Source organism: Platalea leucorodia (assembly GCF_965183815.1).
Source record: "Platalea leucorodia genome assembly, chromosome: 4".
NCBI lineage: Eukaryota > Metazoa > Chordata > Aves > Pelecaniformes > Threskiornithidae > Platalea > Platalea leucorodia.
Genome location: NC_138826.1, coordinates 112,419,099 through 112,444,500, shown reverse-complemented (window position 1 = coordinate 112,444,500; position 25,402 = coordinate 112,419,099). Strand labels below are relative to the sequence as shown.

At 40.9% G+C, this 25,402-nt stretch overlaps 1 protein-coding gene across 1 annotated transcript in view; it reads left to right on the top strand.

Annotated features, from left to right (window-relative positions):
• Positions 1–3,420: 3,420 nt before the first annotated feature.
• PIK3CG (phosphatidylinositol-4,5-bisphosphate 3-kinase catalytic subunit gamma) overlaps positions 3,421–25,402 on the top strand; it is a 37,191-nt gene continuing 15,209 nt past the window's right edge. The window contains exons 1-7 of the mRNA XM_082311335.1: positions 3,421–3,554; positions 9,855–11,870; positions 16,195–16,260; positions 16,366–16,591; positions 20,536–20,639; positions 22,975–23,121; positions 24,383–24,473. Coding sequence (XP_082167461.1) covers positions 9,867–11,870; positions 16,195–16,260; positions 16,366–16,591; positions 20,536–20,639; positions 22,975–23,121; positions 24,383–24,473 — 2,638 coding nt within the window. The 5' untranslated portion in view covers positions 3,421–3,554; positions 9,855–9,866. The remainder of the gene's footprint in view (positions 3,555–9,854; positions 11,871–16,194; positions 16,261–16,365; positions 16,592–20,535; positions 20,640–22,974; positions 23,122–24,382; positions 24,474–25,402) is intronic.

The following is a 25,402-nucleotide window of genomic DNA, read 5'->3' as shown; positions in this document are numbered from 1 at the left end:
AGCAATTACAAAACCGAATGTAGCTATTGCTGGGATTAGGCAAGCAGGCTCTGGCTTTGTTGGTACAAGACCTACAAAGCTTCTGCATTTAATTTTTTTCTCTGCTGGCAATATAGAAAATAAAAAGCAACCCAAACTATTAGATATGAATTGCAATGAAGCCAGTCTGTCAATGACAACAGAACATTTACATCCAGTTCCAACATATGTCAGTATATAAAGTTGTTGCTGAGCATTTAATGTGGCTGTTATTCTTTATTGCAGTTCTCCATGAAACAACATAAAAACTGATGTTTGACTGTGCAGAGGACACAAAAGATACTATCTAACATTTTTCCAACCTCCAAAACTCCCATTTAAGATCATGACAGCAATTCCTTGTCATATTTTTATTACAGCTGAAAGATAAAGGAAATAATTGCATTTTGACTGCACCCCACAAGATTATATTAGCAAAATGATTGCTTCTTTGCATGACTAATTTTGATTAAATCAGCTTCATTTAAATACCAAATTGTGTTCTTCACCTTCCTTCATTAAGCTATGCTATTCCTGACTGTTTTAAAGTTCTATTTTTTATATGGTAAAATGTGCATTTCAATTTATTGTACAGGCTGTTCTTGACTGAAAAAAAAAAAAGACCAACAGAAAATTTATGGGAAAGGGTTTAAGTCACATTTGGAAATCAACAGGAATGAAATAATGTTAAAATGTGTATTTCCAAAGAATATACAACCCATAAGTAGAACATCCTTGGCAACAGGAAAGTTTGTATTACTTGATTTGCTACAAAAGGCAATAAAGAAAATTGTGCTGTATACAGAGGAGCTGAAGATTAACTGCAAGAATCTAATATTTTATTAACTTACTAAATCCTGAAAAGACAAAGATTTTCAGTTTACCTCCTTTTCTCAAATATAATACATAAAATAATTTATTCTTTCATTGCAAATAACATTATGCTGACTTATAGCTATTTAAAAATATTTTATACAATTCTGGCTGAAGTCAACATGAAACATGTCATTTGCTCTGGCTGTAAATTACTCCCTCTATATCTGTCTTCTGACAAATGACAGTCTTTTTTATTCAGCTGCTCAAATCTCCGTATGTTTTTGCATCCCCAAATAAAGTCCACGGATTTTAACAGGATTAGTCGCCAAACTGGCTACACTTGTCTTCCTGGAGCGATCCATCTGGGGATCCAGCCAACAACAACAAAAAAAGCCTTCCTATTTTGATAAGGTTTTTTAATCTCTTTTAAAGCATTCAGTAATACACGTGCTGTGCAAAGCTGAACTTCTTTGACTGATATTACCCGTTATATCAGGCAAAACCAAGCACAAAGTGAGTGAGTCTTCACCCTGTTTCCCCTATGCTGCACACACATCACGTGAAGATTGTTAAGGGTTTTTACTTTGCTTTCATGTTTGTAAAAAGGAGAACTTGAGGCCCATACAGAGTTATGATTTCTTATAGCCACAGTTCAGTGTAACGTATATTCATTTTGAAACTCCATGTTTATACAGTAGTTTCTCAATTACTTTCTACTTCAGGCTGGTATTATGATTCTTAATGTTGTCATGCAAACGATTTTTTAAGTCAAAAGAACCCTACTACTATAATGACAATTAACCAGCTTTTTATAATAGCATCTGTATGCGTAACATACTAGTTATTTCCGTCTGATATTTTCTTTCTATGGAAGTTAACAATGTTGTCCTGGTTGCGGCTGGGATAGAGTTAATTTTCTTCCTAGCAGCTGGTATAGTGCTGTGTTTTGGATTTAATATGAGAATAATGTTGATAACACACTGATGTTTTAGTTGTTGCTAAGTAGTGCTTACACCAGTCAAGGACTTTTCAGCTTCCCCTGCCCTGCCAGTGAGCAGCTGGGAGGGGGCACAGCCAGGGGGGCTGACCCAGGCTGGCCAAAGGGCTATGCCATACCGTATGGTGTCATGCTCAGTATAGAAACTGGGGGAGTTGGCCAGGGGGCATCAGTCGCTGCCCAGGGACAAGCTGGACATCGGTCGGCGGGTGGTGAGCCTAGATAAATCAAATTAATTATTATAGTCTTTGTGGCAACCTATGTTCTTGTAAAGTGCTCCCTGAAGATGTAACCTTATGTCAGCATGGCTTTCAGGGCGAGTGCGCGGGCTCCGTGCAGTACAGGGTTCACCTGTGAATCTCATTGCAAGATCAGGGTCAAAAAAGGTCTCAGCATAACCATGGAAAGAGTTTTGCTGTTCATTCCAAAAAAGAGCTGCGGAGATACAAACACTCAGCTCCGTTCAGAGCCAAAGAGCCGGCAGCCAGGGTGGGGAAAGAAGGGTGAGGGGGAGTTGTTTGTTTGTTTGAATTGGATGTGAATGGTTATGCCTGAGCTGCATTTGGAGTCCTGGCACCGTAAGGCTGATGAATTAATCCTCCTGCTGTGGGCAGCCTTGGCAAGGCCTTAGCTGGAGTACTACTATGTCCAGTTTTGAGCAGTGCCTTCCAAAAACAACGTGGCCCATTTGGCAAGAGCCCGGCGGCGAGCTACAGGAACCGCGGGAGGTCTAAGGAACATGACCTAAAAGGAGAGAGACAGGACTGCCCAGTCTGGAGATGGGAAAATAGTAGGAAAACAAGAATACAGCACCTTTGAACGAAACGTAGCTGTGAAAAAAAAAGGAATAAGAGAAGTAAGAGGCTAAACCTGTAGGAGCAGACATTTAATAAGACAGCATGAAAATCTTTCACAAGGAGACGGCCGCTGCGCACTAGAGCAGATTGCCATCACCAGGGGTTTTGAGGACAGCTTAGACAAACTAACTTTGTCCTCACCTTGGGGCTGGCCGGGCCGCAGCGGTGCCCGGCACAGGCCTGGCCAGGCAGGCCCTGCGCTGGCCACTGGCCCCGCCGCGGTGGTGGCCGCTCCGCAGCAGCCGGCCGGCCGAGGGGCACGCCGGCGGTCGGGCCCCCGGGCAAGCAACACCTCCTGAAGCTGCTTCCAGGGAGGTTCTGCTGCCTGCGCTGACAGCGGGACAGGTCCTGCGTGCCCTGTGCCGGCCATTAAACCGCACCGCGCCTGCGGTGCTTCACCCTCCTCCCCGCTCCGGCTGATGCGGCCCTACCGGGCCGGCGGGTCCCGCATGGCGGCAGGGCTGCCCGCTGCCTCCAGGCGGCCAGGCCGGGCACCGCGCTCCGCAGACCCGCGGGGCGTCCCGGCCCAGCGCCGGCTCCTTCCCCGGGCCCCCGCCTCGCTCGGGGGAAGGGGCCCGGACCCGGCGCCCGGCTCGGCAGGCCGGGGCGGGGGCCGGGCGCGGCGGCGGGGGCCGGGGCCGGGCGTCCCGGGGCCGCGGCGGGGCCGGGCGGCGGCGGCCGAGCGGGGCGGGGATGCCCCACAGCCGGTTCCCTCTTTGCCCGGCGTGTGATTGGCGGCAGCTCCGGAGCTGCCTACCGCCGGCCATGGAGCCTCCCCTCCGGCCCCCGGCCCGCTCCGCTTCCTGCTGAGGAAAACACCTGTCCGGAGCCGGAGCCGGAGCCGGGGCCGCGGCCGCGCCGCTGCGGTGAGTAGCTCCGTCCCGGGGACCCTGCCCCAGGCCGGCGCGGCCCGGCCCTGCCCGAGGCCCGGTCTTGCAGGTGGCGGCGGGGGCGCAGGGCCGGGGCGGCGCGGCCCGGCTCCCCGCGGCGGCGGTGGGCAGAGCCGCCCGCGGCCCCGCCGGGCTGGGCGCGGCCAGGTTTGCCCGCGTGCGGCGACGACTCCGCTGCTGCGCCCGCGGGCGCTGCGGGGCGGCGCGGCCCCGGCCGCCATCTCGGGGCGGCGGGCGGGCAGGGCGGGCGCGGCCTCGGGGCCCGGCCGGGGCCGGCTGAGGGAGGCGGCCGCGGCCCGCCGCTCCCCGCCGCGTCGCGCCTGCCGGGCCTGGCGCCGGCGAAGCGCTTCGCCCGGAGCCCGCTTCCAGCAGGGCATGCGGGACGGACCGGAGGCAGCACTGCACCGCCGCGGCCAGGGCTGAGCCCGCCGGGCGCTGCCCGGTCCTTCGCGGCCTCGGTCCCGGCTCGCACCCTGGCCCCAGCAGGAGTTACAGTCTGATGCAGAGCCTGCCGAGGAAACTACTAGTACGTCGAGTAAATGCAAAGCGAAGGACCACACTGGGCAGTGGTAGCAGTTCCCTCCGGCCTTAAGGTCTATGAGTCAGCTCTGCTACAACAACACAGCTTTTAAACAATAAATAACTGTATTTCCTCGTCCAACAAGTAACAACCTCTTGTGTCTATCCGGTACATGTAGGCCATAAAACCTTTCCCCGCCACAACTCATCTGAAATAATAGCTGAGGGCATTCAGGAGTTGGTTATCGGTGTAGATTAGATCACGCCGTTAGCGATCGGCATTTGAAAACCAGGCACAAGTTGAAAGGACAGGCGGTATCCAAACAGCGAGTGCGTCCCTGCAGGAGCCATGGCCGCCATCCCTGTGCTTCCAAACTCGGTGAAGTGGTGGTGTGAAGGTAGATCACCCATCACTTGTGTAACTCCAGTTAACTAGAACTTTGCCGAAATTGTTACCTAAATTTTCAGGACCAGCTGGAAGTTACTGTTTGTTCCAAAAGCATCCCCAAATAGATACCTCGTATCTATAGGCAAAGGTCTGTAGTGAAGGCAGGGGGCTCCTGAAAATATTACAGCCATAATAGCAGTCTGATTGACTCTACAACCTCCTGACAGAGATGTTGAGCTGTATCTGCTGGTTAGTATACTTTTTGATGAAGGATGTGACTATAATCTGTGAAGTTTGCTTGATAATGTGAACCTGCACTGATTGAATTCCCGTGAAAGCTAGTAGTTGCTAGAGGATTTGACAAAAGAACTGAGCAAAGAGGGTTTTTGTTGTGTTCATGCTTAACATGTTAGTGCTGTATCTTGCCTGCATAGTTCAGCACTGGATCATCGTAGATGTGGGGAAGATACATTGTACTCGTATCCAGCAAATGCAAAGCGGTCTCCTGCTACAGGATGATGCTGGCAAGTAGATGTAGTATGCTGCTTGGAAAACTTTGGGTCATGTCATGGTAGTTTGGTTTTGGTTTTTTTTTAAATTTATCTTTAAAGTTAACTTTATCTGAAACTCTGAATGGAAATGGATTATTATTATATTTGCATAATGTGAGCATGAGGTAATTCTTACTCTGATAGAGAGTGCCTGTTTTCTTGCAGGTTATGTTGTCTGGGAAGGAGTTCACACTGAAGTGAAAAGAATAATTTTAAAATAAGGTTTTCACATGGTGGATTAAACCAGAAGCGGGAACTAATATAGAATAAGCATGAAAATAAATGGTGAAGAATAAGTAGCTGGTAAAACTGTAATGCAGTCCTAACAAAGCAGTGAAGTTTGACAGATATCTTGATTTTTTTTGTAGCAGAATATATGAACTAATTCATGATAATACCACATTGTCTTTTTAAGGCACCTTTCAGCCAGTGTTTTCAAATCATTTAACAAGTTTACTCATGAATTTATCTCCTAATCCTGCTGTGAATGATGTTTCAGTCTCAGTTACCCTAAACTGCGCTGGCTCCATTCCCTTCCCTTCTCTTCCCTCCCCTGCCCTACCACTCCTGCAAGTGATGAGTCAGATCAAGGAACTGATCCAGCTGAAAATTAACCAAATTTTTTTGTTGTTCTTGTTATGATCAGTTTGCTGACCCAAGTGATGAGATAGGAACACAACTGGAGACAAAGGCGAGCCTGTTTGCTTGTCTTAGTTACCTTTTACAGGACCACCTCCTCCTGCTCCATTGCACCCCATCAGGATTTGTGGACCAGTGGTAGGACAGTTCTCCTAATACAGGGAAATTCGGGGTTGATGAGGCTCATTAGAATTAGAAATAAAAAAGAGTGACTTTTTTTTTTTTTTTTTTTTGTGGCATTGTTGCAGTAGGCGTATAGAAATGTCAATACTGTAAGTACTGCTTAGGCATGACAAAGGTTTTAGGAAGTTACTTTAAATGATTTTCCATTACAAATGTCAAAGTTTTCTGATGCATATGCATGAGGAAATATGGTTTTGCCATGCCTACACATGGATGAGCAGACAATATATACAACTTGGTGCCACCCTAAGAATGGGAACACTTTTGTGTCTGTCATTGCAGAGACAGATTAGAGGCTTCTGAAGCTCATGAAAAGGGGTCAGAGCTGAACTGGAGATGGAGATTGGACTGGACTGGACTAGACATGACAGGACAGGACACAGCCCAAATGAATGTGGGAGAAGATACAGTCTTGTATGGCCGGTTACACAAGTGTCATGCATTTTGCATTGTATCTGATGCAGTTTGTGGGGGAATATCTGAACCTCTCATAATATTGCTCTACCTGTCTTTTTAAGTGGCTGAGTGTCAAACATTTGCAGTCGTTGAGCAGTGTACAGGGTAGTTCTCTGCTGCACGAAGTAGAGATGCTGCCTTTGGTCATCTTGATGGTCTTGATCAATGGAGTAGCGCTAGAATAGCTTAGCATGAGATAGAATATTTGTGTGTATATGTATTTCAAAAATTAATCTTTAAGTGCATAGCACATGGCAGCAACATGAGGACATTTTAAAACAGCATGCTTTCTTAGGTCTGGCAAAACCCAATGAAACAGAAATGAGTCCAGGTTTACTTAATAGGGTCAGCACAACGACTTTTAGAATGAGGGGTATTTGCAAAAAGTCTATGATGTAGCCTGTTGGTGTGAAAAAACCCTTACTGCTGGTTGCTTATGTTTAAATGAAGAAAAATACGCGTTTTAGAAATTACACGTTTTAGAAATTACACGTTATTACATGTTTTAGAAATTATACTTCAAAAGAGAGACTCTGCAAAAGCTTGCAAAGTCAAGCTCTCCAAAGTCAGGGAATTTCAAAACATAGGTTTTGCAAAACACATTTTCCTCTTCAGCCTTGCTCCTTTCTTTTCCTACACCTCCAGCTCCTTTTCCTTTTTACGTGAAACCAGCTGCTTCCTTCTCCTCTGTCATCCTGGGCACTGCTGTTGAGGTTACAGGTGCTCAAGTTTTCCAGCTATCAAGTGCTTTTTTCAAACGAGAGGAGGACCGGAGAGGAAAGCAGTGTGTAGTGCTGAGATGCCACAGAGACCGTGGCTGATGAATACTGACAGGCTGCACACGCGCAGAGGATGAGCGTTGGAGATGTCTTGGCCAAGTTGGGTAGGTTTCGTGGCAGCGATAAAATGTTCAGGGCAACTTCACCACTTCCTTGAGAAATTTCAGATACTGGCTCTGAAAGGTAGAGGGAGCTAGGACAGAGTGTGCTTTCCCCAAACTCACCTTTTGAGAACGATAACCTCTAAAAAGAAATCAATCTTAGCTGCCAAGCAAAATGATGCTCTGAGAAAGAAGAGCTATGTCTATGGTGGAGGGTATTTTCTTTTTTTAACATTGGCAAAGCGTTAATTTCAGAGGTTGTGAGTGGCACATTGGAGGCACAGAAGAGGCTATCAGATTTTTTGCCAATCCAGAGGGAGCTTTTTTTTTTCCCCCCATTTTTAATAAGAAAGGCGTCTTACAAGATAGGAAGCATGCATATGTTAAAAAAAAAAAAAAAAGACACCACCACTTCACTGTTGCTAGAAGATCTTTCAGTTGTTTCATATTTTTTTCTCCTTCTCAAGAGTCATCATTTCTGTAGGACATGTACTGCTGTAGGATATGTACTGCTTATTGCTTTGCAAAATGGTCAGTATTTCACTGGTAAAGTCATAAGGAAAAAGGATACAATTAGAGGTTTTTCTGTCTTTTTGTTCTGATTTGTACGTGTTTTCCCAAATCTTTTCCTGTGGGGATATTTTTTAGTAAAGGAACAGCTCTTCAGGTTGTAGTTAACCACAAGAATTAGGGTTGAAAGTCCATGGTTTAAATTCTTCCTGAATCTTAAGTCATCATTTCTAGTGGATTTCACTGTGTGTTTGTAATCGTAAATGGATGAATTAAAAATACTAGGAGGAAGGTTGCCCAGCAGTTCTATTGCTGAGGTTGCCACGCAAGATCCTTGGCAGATACCATCTCCATGTGACGCCTGTACGAAGACTGGCTTAAAAAACTCTAATGAATTTAAGTTGGCAATTCTCAAAGGGCTGTCACCATGAAAAATAAAAATAAGGAAACATTGCATATTTAGCTGTCTTTTATCTAGTGCTTTTATTTAACTCTTTTGTAAAGTAGTTAGGCCCTCCAAAATATATTGGTTTTAAAATGTTTTATTTGGATTCCTTAGACTTATTGCCCAGATTATTCTTAGTTATTTTTAAAAGGCTTTAAGGCTGTTTTCTATGCATGTGTGTTAAAATTAAATTGGTGTACTATTAGTGTATTTTTACTGTTGTAACAGGAAAAGCATTCTGACTTCTTTTTAAATGAGCAATCGTATGTATAATCAACTTGGTTAAAACTTCCTTCCTGGTAAGTGCAGCACTTCCTTTGCATCTGGATATGAGGGCGAGCAAGAAAAGCAGAACAGCTTATACAAAGAAATTTTTTGTGTGAATGATCTTCCTTTAAAAAAATAGGAACTTCAGAAATTAAACAAATGAATCGTCTTCAGCAATTCAGCCTTTATTTTATAAGCAGGTAATATTTCCTTGTGCTTTGTCAGTTATAGAGGTGGTGTGTCCACAGTCGTTGCTTTCCGGAACTTGAAAAAAGAATTTTAGTTAGCATGCTTTGTTGTTTCAGTTTAACCTTCTGTATTTTTATCTTCTTGTTTTGTTGTCTGCTAAGGCATCGTTACATTGGGTTTATTTTTTTCAGCAGTTAGAGAAAGATTTTATGTGTAAAAAGCGTTGTCTGGAAAAGACGTTCAGTACATTGCTGTAACTTAGCTTGTGCGAGCACGCTCAATCAGCGCCGCCTTCCTCTTCCAAGCTCTCGGTGAATAATTTCCACTTTAATGTTGTTCAATGGAGATTAACTGTGAGCCACAATATTTTTTGCTTACTGAAAGGTGATAAGGTAGGCTATTTGTGTTCGAAGTTGTTTTACAGGTGTTTTAGGTGTGATTTGATGTATAGGGTAATAAATCGGCATCAGCTTGGGCGTTTTTTCTTCTGTAACAAACGAATAGTTTATACTGGAAGTGTTTACTTTTAAAATGGATGGATGTTATCAGTCTGGTGAATTGATTTATTTAAAAGAAGCACATCTAAGGAGACTAGGCTTGAATTTAGATGCACGTTAAATATCTGTCTTCAGAAGTAGTCCCTGACTTTTGAATCCTAAAGGCTTTTTTTGGTGGAAGTCCTTATTCCTCATCACTAAAAAAAGAGGCAGAGGATAATGGGAATAGGCTCACCTCTGTCCAGTCGGCAAATGAATTGCTTGTTTTGTTACTTTCTGTCATTCCTGGAGCTTGGTGGGATCGTGTTCTGCTCATACACAGTAGCGCATCTTTTGATTTCTATGAAAATCCACTTAGGTTAATGTCAGCAGCATCAAAACAGATGAGGCAGCAGAAGAATCAGTGCTTGATGAAATGGAAGCAAGAACAAATCAGTATGGAGGAAATCCATAGTCAGACTGCTTATCCTCAGTGAAATCTGGGAAGGCTGTTTAAAAGCTCTATTTTAATTATTTACTCATTGGAGGTTTGGGGGTTTTTTTATATTTGGTATTGAATTGAATAGATTACGTCTGAGGTAGTTTATGTAAATGAAGTATTTATGGCCAGAAATTAAGGGGAAGGGGAAATATAAAAAGTGTATACATAGCAGGATTCTGACTGGCCTGTGATTTTAATTGAGAAGTGTTAAAAATAAGAGTAAAGAAAAATGTAAATGAGAAAGTAATCAAGTATTTGTATGTTTTGCTAGATTTCTTCTGGCATGGAGCTGGGGGATTATCAACAGCCCGTTGTTATGAGAGAGGAAAACAAACGAAGGAGAAGAAGAATGAAGCCTCATTGTACATCGAGTAATTTGTCGTCAATGGAACTGATATCCATCGAGTTCATTTTACCTACAAGCAATAAACATACTAAAGTACCGGAAATGATGTTGCTCGAAATAGCTGGCAACTGTACGGTCGAGCAAATGAAAGCACAGATTTGGATGCGTGCAATAGAGATGAGTCAAACCACAGACTTCTACCACACATTCACCCCCGATCAATTTATTCTGCAGTATCAGAAGAAAGGGCAATGGTATGAAATTTATGATAAACATCAAGTATTACAGACATTGGACTGCATACTGTACTGGAAAGTGTTACAGAAAAAGGTAGGCAAGATCTATGTTGTCCAGAAACAAAAACCATCAGAAGAAGTTCAGGAATTTCAGCGGCAACTTAACGATTTAATTGGTTATGATGTCACTGATGTAAGCAACGTGCATGATGATGAACTAGAATTTACCCGTCGCAGATTAGTCACTCCACGAATGATAGAGGTAGCCTGTAGAGATCCTAAACTGTATGCAATGCACCCGTGGACTACATCTAAGCCACTCCCAGAATATTTATTTAAAAAGATCACTAATAATAACATTTTCATAATCATACATAGAGGAACAACTAGCCAAAAAATTAAAGTGTCAATAGATGACACTCCAGATATGATTCTCCACAGCTTTTTCACAAAAATGGCAAAGAAAAAGTCTTTGATGGACATTCCCGAAGATCATAGCGAACTAGATTTTGTTCTCAGGATTTGTGGCAGAGATGAGTACATTATTGGAGAGACACCAATCAAAGATTTTCACTGGATAAGACAGTGCCTTAAGAATGGGGAAGAAATCCACCTTGTTTTAGACAATCCCCCTGACCCGAATGAGGATGAAGTTCAGAAGGAAGAGTGGCCCTTGGTGGATGACTGTACAGGAGTTACAGGGTATCATGAACAATTGACAATAGATGGAAAAGATCATGAGAGAGTCTTCACTATCTCTTTGTGGGATTGTAATAGGAAATTTAGGGTGAAAATAATTGGCATTGATATCCCAGTTTTACCGAGAAATACTGATCTTACTGTGTTTGTGGAGGCTAACATTCAACACGGGCAGCAGCTCCTTTCACAGAGGAGGACTTCATCGAAGCCTTTTACTGAGGAGGTTCTGTGGAATATTTGGTTGGAGTTTGATATCAAAATCAAGGATTTGCCTAAAGGAGCGCTCCTGAATCTTCAGATATACTGCGGCAAAGCACAGGGACTGTCCACAAAGACAAACCTTCAGTCACATGAATCCCCCAACTCTGATTCAAAATGCAAAACTCAGCTTCTCTATTACGTAAATCTTTTGTTGATAGATCACCGTTTCTTGCTACGCAGTGGGGAGTATGTGCTCCACATGTGGAAAATTCCAGGCAAGGGGGAAGAACAAGGAAGTATCAATGCAGACAAACTCACATCAGCAACTAACCCGGATAAAGAAAACTCAATGGCTATTTCTATTGTGCTGGACAAGTACTGTCACCCAATTGCCTTGCCCAAGCACAGGATAACATCAGACCCCCAGGGGGACAGGACACGGGCTGAAATGCCCAACCAGCTTCGCAAGCAACTTGAAGAGATCATAGCAACTGACCCACTTAATCCACTTTCTCCTGAGGACAAAGAACTGTTGTGGCACTTTAGATATGAAAGCATAAAGCACCCCAAGGCGTATCCTAAGCTGCTTAGCTCTGTGAAATGGGGACAACAAGAAATAGTGGCCAAAACATACCAGTTGCTAGCTAAAAAGGAGGTTTGGGATCAAAGCACTTTAGATGTTGGACTCACAATGCAACTTCTGGACTGTAACTTTTCAGATGAAAATGTCCGAGCAATGGCAGTTCAAAAACTGGAAAGTTTAGAAGATGATGATGTTCTTCATTATCTTTTACAGCTTGTGCAGGTAAGGTGTATTTGCATTCTTGAACTCTGCCTTCCGGGAGTATTTGCATTACCCCATCATCATTCCCATCTTAGTACGGCTAGTTAGTAATCCCTGGTTTTGAAGTCTTCAGTGTTAAGTCAAAGCAGTGGTAGTAACCAAATTAACCCAAAACACACTTTCTACATTTTGCCTTTTGCCTATGTTGTTACATTTGTGTTACCATTGCCTTATGTCTTACAATTTGTGTCTTGCATTTGCAGTAGTACATTTTTCTGGAAATTGTCAACACTAGCACAGCTATGATGGGAGCAAATCCTAACTGTGCAGTCTCTAATCCTGTTCATATTAGGTCTGAATCACACAGCACTGAAGAATTGTTGACCGGCTTTGCCAATAGTTTGGAAAGAGTGTAGACAGAAAGAAGGTAAGGGCAGATGTTGACACAGGCAAGGCCTGAAGAAAAATCTGGGGTTGGGTTTTAGATCAAGAATAACAGTGTAGTTACATAGTATTTTGCAGTGACTTCAGTGTTGTACTGTTAAGGGGACCAAATTTATCTAGAAGTTTCAAAAAAAATTTAAAAAGTAAATAAAGGGTTGCTAGGTTAATAAATAATGTAAATAAATAAAAAGTAAATAAAAGGTTGCTAAGATTAATTCATTCTGGCAAGTTGGTGAAAAATTGTGATTTTAATGGCAATGAATCACCGCTGTATCGATTTGAAGCGCTTTGTGTGCGGGTCTGCCAGAGGAAACGTCGGGAAGGTTTATATCAGTTATAGAAGAAAATTGGTTTGTTTGCTTTTTCACAACGCGGTGCCAGAGCCGGGCAGCCTGTCAGCGGCGAAGTCACGTCTGATGGCTGATGAAAGGTGTAACCCTGCGGTTCTTCCTGGTAAACGCGTTCCCCGAAGCAAGGCGACTCCGCAGGCTTCCCGCACCCGACAGGGCTCTGGTTCGTGCGGAAAGGCTGCCGCCCCGCAGAGCAGGAAATACTTTTTTCAGAGAATCGGAGGACAAAACTGGCATTCAAAATTAAAAAAAAAAAGGAACTACTGCAGCTGGGGAAGCTGCGGGACAGGGCTTTTAATTTCTGCAGTTCAGAGAGAGCCTGGGTTCCCAGGAAAATGAAGTTCGTATTTCAGATTGTGCTGCGCATTGGTAGTGCTTTAAACAAGGCCTTTTTAGCCTTGTCTTTGCTTGTCTGAAGATTAGGCTCCCCAGGCAGAATATATGCACTTCTGCATTAACCAAAGGAGTCGCTACGGTTACCTCATTGGGCCTCCCACGTAGCTGCTGCTATATATATGCTTGGCTTGTGAGCTTTTGCTGTGTACATGTGGCTCAGCAATTTTATTCGCTTTTGTATCCAAATTAGGGGTTTGGGATGGTGATTGGTTGATATCAAAGTGCCTGAGAGCATGGGGGAAATACTGGGTTTTTTCCATTTGTTTTTGAAATTATTTGTTTTCAGGAAGTACAAATCTGGAGAGTTTTAAAAAGAACAAATCTCTCTGACAGTAAATTAAATTACTCTAGCATAAAATCATAGTAGCCTAACTTCCCTGTGTCATTTTTAGTAAGAGATGTAGTAAGAAATTAAAAGATTGCCATCCCCAAAAAGGAAAAAAATACTAGATCCCAACTTCTACGTCTATGCTGCTTTCTTGTCTTTCCTTCGTTAGCTAACAACGGAGCATAGGCCATCAGCATCCTGCAGCAAAGAACTGGTACCACAGTGTATTTGAAAATCCACATTTTTCAGAGAATGGATGTCAGCCATTCCTCTGCTCTAATGGACACATCTGAGATGTCTCTTCTGCAAATGGTCATCGCTTTTCACATGCATGCCTTCATGAAAGCTTTATGGCTTATTTCAGTCTGCACAGGATATTCCCATTTTACCTCCCATTAGAGTTAGAAATCAAACAAACGTGTTATTTCCCCTCAGGTTTATCCCAAATAGGAGCAGCCATACCATAAATAAACCTATTGAGCTTCCTATAAAGGTCTGTTGTTCTCTGTGCAGTTGATAAAACGTGGATAGGATAGTTAAAACACAACAAAATCCGTTATAAAGCAAACACCAACAACTGTACTGCTTGTATATGGCAGTGAGTTAAGTTCTTCTCCTGCTGAATTGACAAGGCAGAGGTATGTGCAGGGACCTGATGAAGTGTCAGCAGACGTTTTTTAATGGCTAGCTTTTATGGTTGCTATTCAAATGTTGATCTCTGAAGAAAAAAGAAAAATGGGATTTATTTTTTAAAATAATTATTTCTAAAACATAAGCATAATAAGGATGCTCTTAATACATGTTGCTAATATTCTTTTATGTTAAAATATATTTGCAACCTTAATATAAAGAAGTTTTGTTTTGAAGCAACAGTTGTTTGGCTGTATTTCATTTTTAAATTGTTTTTCAGGTATATGCACTGAGAACATTCAGCAAAGTATATACTAGAATGAGGTTTTTAATAGGCTTTCTTGGAACTGTAAACAAATCCATTTCAATTTATGTAATAATTATTGCTTTTGGGTGCCTTATTGCAGTGAAAATTAATTATTATTAAAAACCCCTCATACCTCATAATCTCATACACAAAGTAAAAGGATCTTTATATTTTGAAATCAGTTTATGTTTGTGAGTTCTCATTATCTTTCCTAAATAAGATGGTGCTGCTTGGGGAAATAAAACAGTATTGTAGAGGCAGTCAAGGCAGTTCTTGCAGACTTACACTGTAAAAGGGCAAGTCTGGTGCTTGGCTTTCTTGTCTGTCTCTTAGCCAGCAGCTGGAAAGAACAAGTCTTCGTAGCATTTTTATAAGTTGGTTCATTCTAGAAGGTTGACCGAAAAAGCTTGATTTTTTTTTCTTTTTCTGAGTAAACCCACAGGACGATTTACATTTCAGAAATAATATTGATATTTTAATAACAAAAAATACAACTGTGTGCCGCAGTACTTCTAAGAGTTTATAAAACCCTGTGATTTGTTTGATGAATTTAGTAGACCTCTGCTGATGGCTTGGTTGCTTCTTTGCAAGCTGCAGACCACAGTGATCTTGAAAGAGCCATTATATTCTGTTGAATAACTATCGCTAGAGGTTTGCATACTTTGTTGCTTCTGAAAGCTAAGCGTACTACATGCACCCAGCTCTCTGCACATCCCTTTGTTTTCCCTTAATCTCCCTACGTGCCGCTTCCTGGCTCCCTATTTCCAGAACCTGAAGCCATTCACCAACCCCCTCTGTCCACAAGAGAGATTTTATGACTCTATTCCAGAGATTGTATGCTGCTTATTTCTTTTTTCTTGCCGTGGGGTATACATGCATATCTTTTTTCTCCCATTAATACAAACCTCCTATAAACTTGAGTCCCTCAAGCAATGGGAAAGAAGCTGCTGGAAAAACCCCTTGAAGCGGACAAGTTCCCTGGCACAGTCCAGTACCTGGAAGTGTGATAGTTTTCTGGTAGACCAATTCAGTTGGTTATTGGGGTGGGGGGTAGAATAACAGCAAAAAAATTCCAATCCTGACACTTCAAAAAAGTTGTTGACTTCAAAAAAGTTGTTTCCACCCTTTTTTGGCAATAGCTTGGAAATATCTGTGGGCTTGGGTGGAGGGGAGCGGCTGTTGGAAGAAAAAAATACATCTGCTCACAGAGTCATTAAAAAAAAAAAACCTCTGGTGAAGTCTTCCTCTTAATTGTACTTCATTAATGTAGGATGTGCATCAGAGCCTGTATTCGATTTTGTGGTTCATTTTGGGGCCAAAGGCCAGAGTGCCTGATATTAGGTGCTCCGGAAAGCTGTTCCTGTATCCTGTGCTTGCTGGGGAACCCAGGCAGTGAATCCTGGTGCCCCAATCCCAAAGTGACGGATGTTGTCAAAAAACAGTGCTTTATTATTGAAAATTACCATTAAAGAATGATTACAAATACGTCATTTCATTTGGCAATAATCTTTTCATGCCTTCTCTGTGTCAGTCAGACTGCAGACTGTTCTTTGATCTTGCCAGTTTTTGCTATGGCCTGAAAACGATGTTGCTTTGTTCACATGTCTTCATGAGCCCAGACTGGTCTCACTGGTTAGCTACTCCATATGTTGCTTTCTTTGTTGCATTAATAGTATACCTGAAAAGAACCTGTTGCAAATAAAAAGTGCTTTTTGAATCAAACACAGAGAAGCCTTGCTTTGATTTTTGAACTTTTTTTCCTCAAATGGCTTGTTTTGTTATACATTTTCTCCTCTTGCAGCAATGCGCTCTCTAGATGTTATCAGTAAAATATAAGTGCAATGGCCTCTTAAATATGTTAATAACGTCTTCTATTTTTGTATTCTTCAGGCTGTGAAATTTGAGCCATATCATGACAGTGCATTAGCCAGATTTCTGCTAAAACGGGGTTTGAGAGTAAGTATTTCAAAATACAGCCAACTTATGCTAAAGTTACTGGCGTTATTAAAACCCTTTGCCAAGAAATGCATGTTGATTGTAGTATTTTTTTTTCACCTCTAGAACAAAAGAATTGGTCACTTCTTGTTTTGGTTCTTAAGAAGCGAGATTGCCCAGTCCATGCATTACCAACAGAGGTTTGCAGTCATCCTAGAAGCCTATCTTAGGGGCTGTGGAAAAGCAATGCTACACGATTTCATGAAGCAGGTTCAAGTAATTGAATTGCTGCATAAAGTCACAATGGAGATAAAATCAGTTTCTGCAGAAAAGTATGATGTCACTTCTCAAGGTATTTGCTAACAGGCGTTTCTTAATTTGTAATAATATTGTTTTTTCTCTTTGGGTGTGAAAATCTAGGCAGCAAATTGTACTGTTTATTTTGAAAATTCATGGATAAATTACTGTCAAAGGGCATCATTATTACTTCTTTTAAAATGCCAGTGTAAGTTGATAGTGATTGAACGAATAATACATTTCTTTGCTCATTCCACCCCAAAAGAGGAAGAATATAAGTGTTATAGACACCCAGTACATTCCTGTGCTTTGGCTTATCTTCTTGAACCTCACGCCATGCAACTGGGAAACAGCTAAGTTCTTGTACATAACCCTTAGCTGAATGCCAGCACTGAAGAAAGAAACAATCCAGGACACAAATATTAACTGGAAATAAAGAGGAAAAAGTGACACTTGCCAAGAAACACAGCCTTACCCTAAGCAGTCACTAAAAGACTCTTGGCAAGAAGACCGGGGAGGAGTCCAGTACAGCCTCTGCTAGGCCATGAAAGTAGCTGGTGGATCAGCAGTGAATATACAGAGCACATCTTTGGGGCTTTGCGATGTGCTGAATAGGAGTCCTGTGAGACACAGATGTGGTATTGTTATTTTCTAGTTCCTGTAAGCGCTGCTTTGGAAGCCACAGTAGGGTTGTGCAATGCCTGTTTACCTCTGGGTTTTGCCTGCCCTTCCCTCCCCCCCGCCTCGACTTCCTTAAAAGCTTGTTTGTCATCATTCCTGTTTGTTGCTTGGTGTTGGGAATAAGTGCGAGAAGACATGACAGTATCTGAATTCTAAAAGCTGTAGAGAAGCTCTTCAGGCATGTTCAGCCTAGTATGTTCCAGCCCAGGAAGTCCTTGCTTCGGAAAGCCATTCTACTCTGGTTATGCAAAAGTGGCTGTCGTGGTGTTTCAAAAGAAATTTGAAGGAAATAGGCATTTATTCTTCAATATATAATGTAATATCAGTTATGTTACCACATAGTGTGAGTTAGGGGACTTACTGAATCCCCATATAAAATATTCTTTCTAAACCATTTTCTAAAATGTATCTTAAAATGCTCTATAATCTAAATATATTTGGTCAGAATCCCATGTTTTGGAAAGAAACTTTACAGCCTTGCAGAGGTACATGTCTGTAACAGCAGTGGTTTCCATAATACATTATCTTTGAAGGATATGTGGGCAAAGAAGAAAAGCTTCAGGAGAAAGCAATCACATTAACACCCACCAGGTTTTGAAGTTAAAGAATCTTTGTATGTAACATAGAGCAGAACATTGAAAGATGACTTATATAATTGACATTTCCACTGAATAAGGTTCCTGAAACTGTGGTGTGTCCTACTAATGCTATATCTAATTTAATTTATTCTCAGATTATTGAGGATATGATTTTTCCTACAGGCACCCTTTACTTCTTACATTTTAAAAAATGTACATCCTAAAATTTCTTCTTTAGTTTATTGCTTCTTTTTTGCCCTATCTTTTCTAACGTTCATAGTCGTTTATATTTTCAGTCTGAATGTTTCGGACTGTTTCATTCTGTCATGCAGCCTCATCTAATTCTTCTATATATTTATCTTTCTTCAGTATTTGTGGATTTTTTTAAAGAATAAATTCCTTCCTGTTAGGTCCTTTCTAGTCCAGTAGCAATCATGCTGTCAAACTGTTTCTTTCACTTTTCATGTAATCTCTTTGCTTATATTTGAACATAGGGAGTAGTAATAAATAAATAAATTCTTAAGATCATAATATTACAGCTTGCATGGGATTATCTGCTTTCATCACCACTCTATTAGATGATTTGTCTCCCAAGAATGCGTCTATGCAGCTGTTTCTTCTCTTAAAATGCATAGCACTTTGTTCTTAAGCCAGATCAACTTGAAATTGTTTTAGCAAGTGCCTTCACTTGCATTTTAAAATCAGCTAATTCCTAATCCTTACTAGCTTCAATTGGTTAGCATACAATTTTCAAATTATATTACATTACAATGAGGAGACTTACTGAAATCAAGCTAGATTTGTCTAGGAAATCAATAGTTACATTTTAGAAAGCTGTTTTTCATGACCCAAATTACTACAATCTAGGGGTTTTTTGGTTTGTTTTTTTTTGAAAGGTGTCTAATATAAAGTCCACTTATTAGCTCCTGTATCTTGCTGTCAGTTTTATTTATTTTTTACCAGAGGAGATACCACATTGGTCTCCTGGCACTGCTAAACAGTTCTTTTCTAAAAGGCTTTAGGATAAGTGTAACATTTGTGTTCTGTGAGTTCTCAGGTAATTCTTTTGGCTTGACTTTAATTTGATAGCAACTTTTGAAATGTCTTCCTTTTCTGGACATGAGCCAGCAATGCTCGCTTGCAGCCCAACTGTATCCTGGGCTGCATCACAAGGAGCGTGGCCAGCAGGTCGAGGGAGGTGATTCTGCCCCTCTGCTCTGCTCTGGGGAGACCCCACCTGGAGCCCTGCGTCCAGCTCTGGGGTCCTCAGCACAGGAAGGACATGGACCTGTTGGAGAGGGTCCAGAGGAGGCCCCAAAAATGATCAGAGGGATGGAGCACCTCTGCTATGAGGAAAGGCTGAGAGAGCTGGGGTTGTTCAGCCTGGAGAACAGAAGGCTGCAGGGAGACCTTATTGTGGCCTTCCAATACTTAAAGGGAGCTTATAAGAAAGACGGGGACAGACTTTTTAGCAGGCCCTGTTGTGATAGGACAAGGGGTAATGGTTTTAAACTAAAGGAGGGTAGATTCAGACTAGATAGGAGGAAGAAATTTTTCACGATGAGAGTAGTGAAACACTGGAACGGGTTGCCCAGAGAGGTGGTAGATGCCCCATCCTTGGAAACATTCAAGGCCAGGTTGGATGGGGCTCTGAGGAACCTGATCTGGTTGTAGATGTCCCTGCTCATTGCAGGGGGGTTGGACTGGATGACCTTTAAAGGTCACTTCCAACCCAAACTATTCTATGATTGAATGATTTTGTTTATTAAGTATCCAGGTCCACATCTAGCTTTCTTATTACAATTTTTTTGTTTCTTTAATTTTTATCTCCAAAATTACTCAAACATGTATATACAGCCTCTACTGTGTAGCTGCAATTTCATTTAGAACAGTGTTCAGGTCTTTGTCCTAATGAAGGGTAATACCCAGTGTATTGCTTATGCTGTTAACACCTGCCAGCTGAGATGAACAAAGTGCATCATATGCAGTATAATGCATACTGTTATAAGCTGAAGATTCAGAAGCTTGAGGTTTTATGAATGAAAAGATTCAGTTTATATATGAGCATTGAAATTCTTCTACCTATAAATACACAGCAAATTTTAGTCTTACTGGAATGTGAGATTAACAAGGCTGCACTATGAAACCAGTTTTAGGAGGACAGGAAATTCAGTATCTCTATAGTTGGAGTCCATATGATTACAGTATAATTGACTCGAAGAATTCAAAAGCCATGAGTCTGTCTGCAAGAGCAGTGAGGTAGGTCAAAATAATACTGGAAAATGCAAGGTGCTTTTAAATGCCTGCTCCTTCTGAGTGTTTGGGTAGATAGTTCAACATTTCCTTGGCAGTTACAAGGTCAAAATATTTTTTGGTGTGTTGTGCTGTGTTTTGTTTTGTTTTTTAAATGAAAGGTGGTATTTTAATGTAATCTCCTGAGTCTTCAGAAGAACAGCAAGCACTGTGCAGTGCTTCTAACACTGTGTAGAGGGTACATGACTTGTGAGGTGCTTGAAGACTTTACTTTTAGGTATCTGAAACAGCCCTGACCATTAGTAGTGCAAGTTAAAGAGTTTTTCTCCATTCCTCAAATCCGGAGATCCTTGAGGAAAGCAATTTAAAAAGTAGCTAAACAGAGGAGGTTTTTACCTAAATCATGATGCTTAACAAGTTTGATTACCTATAACTTTTTTGCTTTCTGACATTTGATTTCATTGTGTTTTCTTACTTGTAATTGCAGTTATTGCACAGCTGAGACAAAAGCTTGAAAAACTGCAGAGCAGCAAACTTCCAGAAAGTTTTAGAGTTCCATATGATCCTGGGCTAAGAGCGGGAGCCCTAGTGGTAAGCATATTCTGAGTTTCTACCCATCCTTTTTGAAAAACATCTCCTATTTGCAAGTATTTGTCATTTGGTAAAAATTTTTGATAACATGTCTAAAAGTCTTATTTCACTGTGAACACAATGACATTTCATGGACTCAGTAAGTTTTTCTTCCCAAAGCTATTAGCATTTTTATAAAGGTAATGACATGCCACCATGCACTAAAATAATGCAACAACCCATAAAATCCTAGTCATTAAATGGCAATTATGATTTTTCCGTTAGTTTAATCCAGGATTTAACCAGGGAGCTGACTTTTTTTTTTTTTTACATTAAATACCTGTATAAAACTGTTTTATCTGACTTCAGGGGCTTTGGGATATCCAGTTTCTCTTCCTCCAGTTACTTTCTCTGTCTTACCCTGACTCATATCCATCATTAAAGTTTAGGTCCAGACCTTCATCTTACTAACAAAAATGTCTACCTTAGCTATTTCTGATTTTTCAATATCTCTGTGTTGCTTTTGTTGCTTTTATTAGGCAATACTTTAAGATTTTGTTAGAAACACATTAAGGAACACTTGGGTTTTTCCGTGTTGCTGCCTCCAGTTTTGTGGTGAGATTGCAGTGGCTTCTGTCAACTCAGAGTTAAAAACAGGATTAATAAATCAACAGATATGTAGCGAAAGGGAATTGGCTCATGCATCTACTGTGCAATGTGAGGTTTGGGTAAAGAAGCACAGTGAAGATCCTTGGATTCACCTGATGTGCAGCAAGGAGCCTACAAAAGAATCCCTTGATTTTTCTCTTAGCTAAGAACAGACAAACCATCCAACCTGAGGAACTGCCGAATAGTAGGGTACTCATTTGGGTAACTGATATTGGTTGTCTAGATCTGGTCGTGTTTCTGTTAAATAAACCTATGCCCTGATAGACAAGCCATAAGCTAGTCTGTCTTCAAGCTGAGAGAGTTAAACAACTCCCAGTTGGGCATGACTGAGGTACTGTCAGTACAGAAGTCAATTCAAACATTGTTTACTCAGAAAAACAGAATTTGTGGCTTCGTAAATATTATTTTCTTGATTGTATTTCTCTCTCTTTAGTCTTTTATGTACAAAAACCACCAACTGCATGACAAAAAGTGAATTTCAAAATAAAATAAAAGATCTTTCTGGATTTTCTAGTTTTCCTTCACTTAGGAAGTATGCAGCCCTATGAGGACCTTCCTAGATGAAGGAAGCAATAGATTTACAAGGGGAGGTGGCTATATCCAAAACCAGATAGGTTAGAGCCTTTTTTTTCCCCAAAACTATATGAACAAAAATACTTCATGTAACAAACTGTATTGGTAGGCTTTAATTTCGTCTTCATTCTAGCAAGTGCTACTTGTCCGTAATCTTCAAACCCTGAAATTTGACTAATCTAAACCAAATATTAGAAGCAAAATCAGTGTTTCTAGTAAGTTCAGAGATTTAACAACTTCTTTCCTTTTTAAAAATAAGGATGGTAAAAACTGTTTTATTTTAAACTACAAGCTCAGAACCTCAATCTATGAAACATGAATATTCCAAAATACTCTTCTCTGATGTCATCGATTCTGTCAGCTCTCAAACACTAATGTGCAATTGCTTTTATTATTTTAGATGGCTTTATTGTACATAGTAATGATCAGCAATGAACCAGGAATTCCAGAATAGAAAGTATTACATACTGCAGTTGTATTAGACATAATTAATTAAGAAAACATTTGAAATAATGCAATTTCAGTAGTTTTAGTGCTGAATTTCTCAAGATTAAAAATGTAATAAACCTAAATAGGGAATTTATTTTCTTATTTTATGAATGATTATGTTAAATTAGTTTCACAAATACCATTTTCCCCATGAAGTTGAACGATTTGCTAAGGGAATTGAATCAAGCAATCTGAACTAACTGAAGTTGCTAGAAGCCACAAGGGTGGATGATGTGGTAAATTGCATTGGACAATGATTATGTTCTGGTTTTGCAAAGCAGCTGTCAGAGTACTGTTGTGAGGTCCATTATTTGCCAGTTTTGTCAGAATCTCTTATTCCTGGTTTAAAAGGGTTTTTTTTCTGCCTGAAGCAGATTTAGAAGCTAAATCCAGTTTCAGAGAGTCAAGGCATGCTTTTTGCTTTATCATGGACAGTGTTAAAAGTTGTGCAGGTTCAGTGAGGCTTTATGTGGCCATTGAATACCATTCCTTACATGTGCTTTTCAGTTTCTGGTGGTATAATTGATTGGAAGCTGGTAAACTACTCTGTAGCTGGTGTGTAAAAAAAAGGTTAGTTGTGTTGATGTTGGAGTACAATGGCTAGCAATAAATGTGTCTTTCACAGATAGAAAAATGTAAAGTAATGGCATCTAAGAAGAAGCCCCTCTGGCTTGAGTTTAAATGTGCAGATCCAACAGCTCTATCAAATGAAACCATAGGCATAATATTCAAACATGGAGATGACCTCCGTCAGGACATGCTTATTTTACAGGTATGATAGCTAAAATGTATAAAATCAATAACGTGAATATTTTAAAATATTTTAAAATTGTTTTACTTTTCAGAAGTGTGTATACCTTACCTTTAATGTCCATATGAAATAAGAGGTTGTCTTCTGTTTTCTAAACTGTATGGCAAAGCTGACATCAAAACTGGATCTTCTTTCTTGTACTACGACTACGGTATTTTATGTTACTGTGTTGTGGTTAGCCCTGGTGGGATGGGGAAAGAGGAAAGGAAGAGTAAAAGCAAGAAAACTTGTGGGTTGAGATAAAAATTGTTTAAGCAAAGGAGAAGTGGAAGAAGAGAGAAAGAAAGCAAAACAAGTGTTGCAGAGACAGTCACTCACTACATCCCATGGATAGACCAATGCCCAGCCAGTTCCTGTGCAAAAGATGCTTAACCTGTCTAACCCCCTTCCTCTCTGTTTTATTGCTGAGCATGACATTATTCAGCATGGAATATTTCTTCAGTTGGTTCGAGTCATCTGCCTGGTTGTGTCCCCTCCCAACCTCTTGTGCACCCCCAATCTAGTCACAGTGGGGCAGAGTGAGAAACAAGAGGCAGCCTTGATGCTCTGGAAACACTGTTCGGCAATAGCTGGAATATCAGTGTGTTACCAGCATTGCTTTGGTCACCAACCTAAACCAGAGCACCATACGAACTGCTCTGAAGAAAAATGACTTCATCCCAGCCAGACCCAGGACATACTGTTACCCTGTTTTCTCCTGCCATGTGCCATACATGCTTCACATTTTGGTGTTCTAGAGAAGGAATCTGATTTAGTGCAAGATGACCTGTTTTTCTGATCAAGCATTTTTATCATTTATTTATGCAATGCGTGAAGTTACAAATGAAGAAGAAATTGGTAGGTAGCATTGCTCTAGTAATATTTCAGTGATTGTTCTGATAAACTGGTTTGTTAGCACTTTGGGGGATATTTGTGGGAAAAAATGGACATAGTTGCTAATGTATTCAATCTCAGCTCATGTAGAAATCATACAATATATTTATTAATACTTTATAAAACAGTAGAGATTGCCTGCACACAGGACAGCTAAGGAAATATAAAGCCTGGTTCTGTAACTGAGAATCTTGAATGGCTGCACGCTTTCTGTATTTATCTCTTAATCTGTAACACAGACAAGTAAGTTTAGCCCCATCTCAGAAGCCTGGGTAGTCTTATTTGTGTGAGTAATAAGTAATGTCCAAATAATTTGAAATAACTTAGCATATACATTTGTTTTTACTAGATTCTTCGAATTATGGAATCCATTTGGGAAGCAGAATCCTTGGACCTCTGTTTGTTACCGTATGGATGTATTTCTACAGGGAACAAAATAGGTATGTGATCACACTTACCGTGATTAGAAGTTTAAAATACCATAGTTACGGAAGTTGCGTTTAGGAGAACTATTCGAGTATGTACTGTGGTCCTGAGATAAATAGCAGTTTATTACACTTTCTATGAGCAGCCTCAGTTGCGTCTTAGCAATGGTTTCTGCCCTTCTGACGGGTGTCCTTCAACTGCAGCACTGGCTTAACTGACCGTGAATCCTGTGCAAGTCCAGCTGTTTGGGTCCTGCTGCAAGTTTCTCTTTAATAACAGTATTTGGTATGAAAAAGCCATGAAAGTGAGCAACTTATTCAAGATGTGTTTTAATGTGTTGATAAGAATAAAATAGAGAAAAGAGTTAAAATAACAAAACATTTCTGTTTTTTTCCTGACCTAAAGCTTCATACCCTATACTACATAGAAGCAACAGCATTACTCAACAGGATGCTCGGGCAATATTTTCTCAGTGGGCATTGGTTCCGGCAGCACAGATAATTTATTTTCCAGAATTCATGGTGAGAGAAATCAAGTAGTTGCTTGCAAAGCTTCTGGAGAACTGTGCAATCGTGTGTAGAGCAACCTGATCAGCTCTGGAGGAGTCCAATTACATCCAGAAATGCCAAACTGATGTATAATTTATACATCCTGATGGCTCTTTGTGGTTGGATTTGCATGTATTATGTACCCTAGCACATCCACATTGCAGAGTTTCCTGGTATCCAGATAACACAGAATTGACTGTAGAGTCAATTTTGCTGAGCAGTTCTTGAACGATTGGCTGGAGGAAAGCCTCCTCAGTGTAGAAAAATTGGCCATGCCCAAATGAAGCTATTGTGCTGAAAAAAATGCTTTGGCTGGTATAAACAGTGCATCAGTGAGACAGATTAGCAAGTACAGCTCTGCCACTTACTTAAAGCTTGAACATGTGTAAAAATTA